This window comes from Neltuma alba, unplaced genomic scaffold (assembly GCF_004799145.2).
Source record: "Neltuma alba isolate B1F8T4 unplaced genomic scaffold, ASM479914v2 tig00000255_pilon, whole genome shotgun sequence".
Lineage (NCBI taxonomy): Eukaryota > Viridiplantae > Streptophyta > Magnoliopsida > Fabales > Fabaceae > Neltuma > Neltuma alba.
This window is the reverse complement of record NW_021631979.1, coordinates 66,663-75,029: the sequence shown is the minus strand read 5'-3', so window position 1 is coordinate 75,029 and position 8,367 is coordinate 66,663. Positions and strand designations below refer to the sequence as shown.

The 8,367-nt window shown below is 37.3% G+C and overlaps 1 protein-coding gene across 1 annotated transcript; it reads right to left on the bottom strand.

The window, feature by feature from the left end:
- Nucleotides 1-1,808: 1,808 nt before the first annotated feature.
- LOC114761740 (uncharacterized) lies at nt 1,809-4,521 on the bottom strand. The gene is made up of 3 exons (XM_028951199.1): nt 3,791-4,521; nt 2,437-2,626; nt 1,809-2,326 (listed from the first exon to the last, which is right to left on the bottom strand). The coding sequence occupies exons 1-3, from the start codon at nt 4,336-4,338 to the stop codon at nt 2,126-2,128; spliced, it is 939 nt and encodes a 312-aa protein (XP_028807032.1). The 5' UTR covers nt 4,339-4,521; the 3' UTR covers nt 1,809-2,125.
- Nucleotides 4,522-8,367: the final 3,846 nt, after the last annotated feature.

Sequence of the window (8,367 nt, the reverse complement as noted above, 5' to 3'; positions counted from 1 at the left end):
CTTGTAAGGGAGTGCATCAAAGGGCCGAAAGAATCTCCAATATTACTTTGTTTTTTGAAAACTGTAAATACTTCTCCGGTCTTTAATATAAGATCTAATTATTGAGTTAGTTTTGATTCTAAATATAAGATCTATTTCTCATATTTATCAGTTTTTTCTAAATTACCCCTATAAATATTCTCTCAACCATAATCAAGTAAAAGAGAGAGAGGAGGTATTAAGAAAGATGATTACAGTATTTTAGGAAAAATATGTCACATTTCTTATCATTAATTAACTTACCTAACTTCTTTAATCTAATCAAATTAGTTAAATGAGTATTATATTAAGGAACGAAAGAGTACTATTTTTTACTTTTCTCCATATTATTGGTCCCAGTTAAAAAAACATGAGATTAATGGACACATGTAAATTTTTTTCCCTTCTTCCCTTCCTTGTGAATGCCACCAGAAAATGTTAAAAGAGGAGGCAGGATTACTTGTTTGTACTATCTTGGGCAATGGGTAGCTACCTTTAAGCTAGTGCAAAACTGCAATTAAATGTGCATGCCCCGCTCACTCAAAAAAAAAAAAAATTGCGCACGTCCCGCTCCTGAGGAGCATTTTCTTTAGCCACTGCAAAGTAAATTTGTCATAGGAACTCGGAATCATCTACTGATGGCTTTTAGGCAATTAGCTTATCCCTTAATTTCATTGGTTCCATCAGAGCATTTGCTGACACATCCGAACCTTTATCCAATTATTGTTGCCAATTAACTCAACTTGTGCTGGCATGGTAAAATATTAACGAGTTAGATTTTAAAAAATAGGATTAAAAGGTTTTAATTAATTTTATAATATTACTTCTCTTTATTAAAATTTTAAAACCCCACTTTTCCAATATTTTAAATAAAACTCATTGAAATTTTTCCTCTCCTTCCCTCCCCTCCATTTCTTTCATACCAAACAGTACCTAACTCAACTCTCCAAAAAAGGGAACATAATTCCCGTAAAAATCAATTATAAATTCACAATGGAGAGATTTTTGTACAATAATGTGATACTGCTCTTGTCCTGTTCATAAGTCGATTTTATATATTTTATACAGACCAATGAAAATATTAAATTCAATCATTCTACTTTAAAATTTAACAACTTTCTAATTTTATTCCTACATAATATATAATATACCATATGAGAACAAAATCAATATAATAATAAATAAACAGTAAAATTGCACATTCATATAAAAACTCTCTCTTTGCCTTCTAAATAGAACTAAAAATTTTAAATGAGAATTAATAAAATTTAAAATTCTTATTAATCTGTGTGAAATATGTTAAAAATAACTTATAAATAAAACTAAAACAATATTTGGTAGTGTTTCAATATAAAAATAAATACTTTAGCCCATTCTCCAATAATTGGTGAAGACACTTGGTTACCATTAACCAATCAGAAGACCAAGTAATGTTTTTTTTTTTTTTTTGAAGTAAAGAGAATTTCAATAAATAAGAAAGTGTATGTACAGCCGTTAACAAGAAAAGACCAAGTAATGTTTAATTAGCCCAACGAACGCAAAGTCCACTCTAGATCTTGGATAAAGTTGTTATTTCAATATAGGAATCAGGAATTCCGTTTTCCCAGACAGTTTAGTTACGTCTAACTAATTAGAAGACCAATCAATGTTTTCTTTTTTTTTTTTCCCCGTATAAAAGAATCTCTTCAAATCACTTTGGACATAAGATTAATCCTTGTCACGCCAGGAATCTAAGATTAAAACCCTCCAAACAAGGGTGCTTCCCGGTTTAATTAGTCCACCCAACCACCGCAAAGTCCACCTTAGATCTTGGATGAAGTTTTTATTTCAATATAGGAATCGGGATATCCGTTTTTCCATGCATCTTCGACATCCCGACAGGCCAGCATAAAAATTCAAGAAAACAAATGTCGTGAGGTAAAAGAACAAACCCACTCATGACCCATGAAACACACTGCGTAATCTCATTCCATAAAAGTGCATGAGTTGGAATTTTGAACGCAAAACCTCATGCTGGGGCATCGAGATTCAGTAAAACATAGTACTTTCATCTCAAGTTTGCTATAACTGTGAGGTTTACGCTGTTAACGAGAATCACAACAAATACTTACCTTCCCTCAAGGTAAGTCTTCTCCACTGAAGTCTTGTCCTCCTTGAAGGGCTGAGTAGATGCATCAGATAGGGCAGGCACTCTAGAAACACTACCTTTTCCTTTCTTAGCATTTGGTCCCACGACCTCTATCATGTATTTCCATCCGTCTATCGGTCTTCGCCGGCTGAAAATATGAGTCTTTATAAAACTAGCAATCTGCATACCAGAATAAATTCATAAACTCCATGATCAAAGATTTTCATAAGCAATATCAATGCTCAAATTAGGATTAGCAAGGCATAAATTCGACTTATAGTTGAGTGCACCTGAAACTTGCAATAAGCAATCCGGCGATCAAATTCTTGGAGTAGAATATCTTCTTCTCTCTGCGACATCTCCCATATATTTCCATCTGGAGTTTTTGCTGTCGTTTCCCAACCATCGGGAGCATTTTTTAGCTCAGAAGAACTTGGAACTTTTGCATTGTTTAGATCATTGTTGCCAGAATAAAAAATGCTACAGTTGTCCAAAGCAAACAGATTAACATTCACAAATAATATATATTGTGAAAGACAGACGAAAATTAAAAGCATATAAAAGGTTAAACAATATAAAATTAAGAGGTGATCAAAACCAACAGTCTCCCTTTATAATCTGTCATTTCTTAAGCATTTGCTACATTTCTCAGAAAGCAATCACGGTACTGTGGCATCTTAATTCCTGAAGACAAATTATTCCCCCAAAAAAAAAAAAAACAGAGAATTAAACACCTCAAAAAAAATACTCCTCCCAAAATGCATCTTATATTTAACACCGGAGAAGTATTATGGAAACTCATCATATGCTTTTAATGATAACCTTGCTGCAAAATAAACATTGACCTTATATTTTGTTGTGTGAGAAACTCCGATTGTTTAGATAAACATAAAAAAAAGTTTGTTTAGATAAGATACATCAAATTACTAAAACCCGAAAGATACAACAAAAAGCAAAATTTCCAACACAGATCATGACACTGAGATATATTCCCAAGACATTTCACAGAAATTTCATATATAACCGTGTCAGGCATGTTGGAGCAATGTTCCCGATCATTCTGGATAGTGATTTATATAATGCGATCTCAGTAACAAAGAGACATGACCCGTATTAGCATCATCAAACCACTTATGCAATAAAACTCATGCCTGAATAAACAGCAGTTATCTAAAATCTGCAATCAGTAAGACTCACTGCTCTCATGCAGTCAACTTCGCCATTAGACAAAATGTTAAAGTTGGGACACTTTGATATTTTATACTAGCCAATATCTATTAATTCAACACCAAATCTAGAAAGCGATTAGAAAGCATGACATGAACATTTTTCCCCCCTTTCGTTTTTTGGTGGATATGTTATGACATGGGTTATTCTCACACTTGCCACTAGCATAAGGTGAATTAACGAACTTGCTTTGGGGAAATCACGAACAGGTTTCCTTTATCTAGGAAGACCAATCGCAGGATCTTATGTTCAGTATACAGTCGGACTTTCAGATTTGCAAACATGAAGTCATGTATGGTGAGCGTTGGAAACAAAAATTCTCAAACCAGAATCAACTATAGTATCTACAAATTCGCAAATTTCCCTTGCATTTCATCAAACAGTTGTCAGACAGAAAAGCGAGAGAGAAAGGCATACTCGGAGCAGCTATCGAGCAGTCTCTCAATATCGTCTCCACCACCCACTGTGGAATCCCCTAATTTGGCTTCCTCCATCTTCTCAATCTCCTTCATCCATAGACTCGCGTGTATCCTCTGCTTCTTCAACCGATAATCCTTCTTCATATTCTCGACGCTGTAAAGCGCACCATTACCACCCTCACGCAGCTTTTCCTGCTGCTGAGCCTTCGACCCTTTTCGCCTCTCGTTCCAATTTTCGTTCATGTCCTCAACAAAAGCCTTCGTCTCCGCATCAACATCTGCCGAAAGAACCGTCGTGGAGTCCTCTGAAGGGAAATTCACGTCGGTCTCCCACGGAGCCCGGGCCTTCGGCGTCAGGTCCTCCGGTAGCCAAGCAGCTTCCCAAGCCTCATTCCACTCATCTTCTCCATTCTTGGAGCCACGGCTTGAAGAAGACCAGAATCTCGCGGAAAATTCCCGAGGTGAATTCAGATGAGGCTTCGACACTAGCTCACTGAAACGTTTCAATATCGAACCAGTGCCTCCAATTCGCCGTAAAGCATGCATGATTCGAATTTTTGTCCGCGCTTTTAACCCCAAAACAGCTGATTACCCATGAATCAGACTCCTCGCCGCTCCCAACATCGCAGGATCCGACAGGTCGAGACACCAGTGGACAAGAGGAAGACAATCACGACGGTGGAATTTGTTGTGGGGCGCACGCCATGATTCCCCCGGAGAGGCTGTCGGCCCAATCATGAAGGCTTTTCTCGGATAAGAGTCTTGGTTCTTTTCGGCATAGAGAATTTTTGGTCAATTATGAATCCTTGATTTTTTTTCCAGTGAAAAAAAAAAAAGGAATCATTGATTTTTAAGGAAAATATATTAACTACCTGAAGCCAAAGAAAAAAACTACCTTTCTATTATACCTAAATTAAAAGAAAAGGTTAAGGTTTAATTTTATCCCAAAAGTTTTAGTTAACGAGCTATCTTTATACAAAAGTTTTTTTAAAGGTAGTCTTGTCTCAAAGGCATTAAAAACATAATAATGTTACTTCCACCATTTAAAATGTTAATTTTAATCGTTAAATTTGATTGTTGTGTACATCTGGCCTCCATACATGACATCTCGTCATCTAAAGCTAATAATTTCTTGTCAACTCACTTCTCTCACAACATTTATAATCCATGTTCTCCTATTACCATCCTCTTCCTTCAATACTCCCAAATCCAAGTAAACTCAACCACCCCCTTCTTCGTGCTCATCTTCTCTGTTCTAACTAGAATCATCCTTTGTTATGTGAGTCTAAACCTCCAAGCTTGCAGCATGTGAAGATTAATTGCGGGGGTGGTGGGGTGATGATGACAATGGTGGAGAATGTGAAAGGAGTGATAGGACACGCTTGGGACGGCGTCCCTATTGAAGCCGAGGAATCAGACAACCTAGTGAGTGTGACGATGCTAGAGAAGTGGAGAGAGGTGTGGTTTAGATAAAGAATATAATAGGAATAGAAATGAATTTTGTGAGGCGCACTGTTCAAGGCCCTTTGTTATTCTTTATATAGACAGGGTATTAACCCTAATTTACAGGAGAAGCTTACATGTGTACACTGTACAACACTCATGGAATATACTAGAAGTAATTACAGTCAGTTGGGCTTTATATATCTGGGCTTATACATTGGACCCATTACATTCTTAACATTCCCCGTCAAACTGGGCCTTGGTGAATCTATAAGGCCTAGTTTGTCTCTAAACGACCGAAACTTGGAATGAGATAGGGCCTTGGTGAAGACATCAGCTAATTGCTCGGAAGAAGGATTATATCGAACTGTGAGCTTCCGGTCTAACACTCTATCTCTCAGATAATGAACATCAAGTTCTATGTGTTTCGACCGAGCATGATAAATTGGGTTTGATGCTAAGGCAGCTACACTCAAGTTGTCGCACCAGGCAATGGGAGGATGTTTTAGGTAGACACTAAGTTCCCCGAACAGAGATTGAAACCACGTGAGTTTTGTAGCTAAATTTGCGAGAGCCCGATATTCTGATTCAGCTGAGGATCATGCTACTACATGCTACTTTTTGGCGGACCAGGAAATTAACAAATCTCCCAAGAAGACACAATATCCGCTGATCGAACGCCTATCATCAGTGCAAGCCACCCAGTCGGCATCTGAGAAGCCCTGCAAATTGAGGTGAGTACTCGGTTTAATATGTAGAGCTAGATTTATAGTCCCCTTCAGTTATCTGAGAATCCGTTTGAGTGCTTGCCAATGTAAATCAGTAGGTGAGGAAAGAAACTGACTCAACTTGTTGACTGCGAAGGTAATGTCGGGCCGAGTATTAATCAGATATTGTAGAGCCCCAATTGCTTGTCTGAACTCGGTGGGATTATTGAGAGCTGACCCTTCATCTTTGGCATAGTGTCTATTTATCACCATAGGTGTCGATACTGATGAGCAATTTGTCATATGGAATCTGTCAAGGAGTGCTGAAATATATTTGCTCTGTTTCAAATATAAGCCTGTATCATCTCTAAATGCCTCAATGCCCAGGAAATGATGAAGTCTTCCTAGATCTTTTAGAGCAAACCGTGAATTAAGTTGTTTAATAAACAACTCAAGTCCTTCGGGTGAATTTCCTTGTGACCACAATATCATCCACATAAACCAAAACAAACATAACAAATTGCTTGTGTTTGAGAAAGAACAAAGAAGTATCGCATTTAGAATGACAGAAGCCCCAGTTCAACAAGGTAGATCTTAGTTTTCCAAACCAAGCTCTAGGTGCTTGTCTTAATCCACAGAGTGCTTTTCTCAGTAGGCAGACATGATTAGGAAACTTAGAAGATACAAAGCCTTCAGGTTGCTTCATTAAGACTTGCTCTTGTAAGTCACTATTTAGGAAGGCATTGTTAATATCTAGTTGTCTAATTTTCCATCCAAAGGTAACAGCTAGAGATAGTACAAACCTCAAGGTAGAAGTTTTTAGCACGGGACTAAAGGTCTCATCAAAGTCTTCCCCAAACCTTTGTTGAAAACCTTTTGCAACTAGCCTTGCTTTAGGTTTGTAGCCAGATCCGTCAGGCAGTTGTTTTGCCTTGAAAACCCATTTACAATCAACAAGTTTCTTCTATCCAGTGTAAGGAATCAGATCCCATGTATGATTCATCATAAGAGCCTTGTACTCATTCGACATTGCTTGCTGCTACTGTGGAGAATCAAGTGCCTCTTGTACAGTTATAGGCTCTTTTAGAGTAACTATCTCTGTTGTTACAGCTCCAATGTAGGGAAATTTGGGTTTGTGAATCCCTGCTTTACTTTGAGTCACCATTTGATGTCTGATTGGAGAATTATTTCCTGAGGAAGATTCTGTTGTCTGAGTGTTCTCTTCAGGATTCTGTTGATTAGTAGAGACTTGCTCACTTACTTCTTCATGCTCTGTTTGTGTAGAATCACGTTCCATGATTGGAAGATCAGCAATGCGATCTGAGGTATCTTGTGAATCATTGAGGCTACTACATTGAGTGTTGTTATCACCATTATCAACTGGACAATAGCTCGTTAGAGAGCACAGAGTAGATTGGAAGAAGGATTTTGGGTGCACTTCTTCAACAGGTACCTCTTTCTTGTTTAGAAAACCTATAACAAAAGGAAAATCATGTTCATTAAAAACTACATGACGAGAAATGTAAACTCTTCCCGTAGGACTTAGGCACTTATATCCTTTGTGATTGTTGCTATAACCAATGAAGACACACTTAGTTGTTCTGAACTGCAATTTATGATCATTATAGGGTCTAAGGCATGGATAGCATGCTGTTCCAAAAATTTTGAGATGTTCATAGTCTGGAAGCTTGCCAGTAAGTTTGAAGAAGGGTGAGATCCCTCTTAGAACCATTGATGGTAACCGATTAATTAATTCAGTTGTTGTATGAAAAGCTTCCCACCAATAGAATAAGGGCATCTTAGCTTGAGCTAGGAGAGTCAGACCCATTTCCACTATGTGCCTATGTTTCCTTTCTGCTCTCCTATTTTATGGAGATGTGTGTGGGCAATAATGTCTAAAATGTATGCTTGATTCTTGTAAAACCTTAGAGAACTTCCTATATTCACCTCCCCAGTCTTTGAACAATTTTGATCTTACTTTCAAACTATTTTTCAGCAAAATTCTTAAACTGAACAAACATGTGAAGAGCCTCATCCTTGGTTTTTAAAGGAAAAATCCAAGAGTATCTGCTATAATCATCAATAAAGAGAATATAATATCAGAAACCATTCATGGATTGGAGTGGTGAGGGTCCCCAAAGATCAGTGTGTATTAACTCAAGTGGTTTAGAAGCATGTGAGGTCGACACTTTGAATGGTAGAGAATGCATTTTCCCATACTTGCAAGATTCACAAAAACTAGGCTCACTTTCATTACTGGAAGATATTTTCAGATTACATTCAGCTATAATTCTGTTTAGAATCTTGTCACTAGGGTGACCAAGTCTACAATGCCAAAAGGTTTTACTAAAGGCTTTAAAACTAGATGCTGTGTTAACAGCTTCTTCAGCAACTAAAATGAGTTCTTCTTGTCTTCCTTTCCTCT

Coding starts and splice junctions, on each gene's coding strand:
- LOC114761740 (XM_028951199.1), bottom strand. CDS start 4,338: ATGCATGCTTTACGGCGAATTGGAGGCACTGGTTCGATATTGAAACGT. Junction 2,627..3,790: donor CTGCTCGATAGCTGCTCCGA/GTATGCCTTTCT, acceptor GGACAACTGTAG/CATTTTTTATTCTGGCAACA. Junction 2,327..2,436: donor TTGCTTATTGCAAGTTTCAG/GTGCACTCAACT, acceptor TCTGGTATGCAG/ATTGCTAGTTTTATAAAGAC.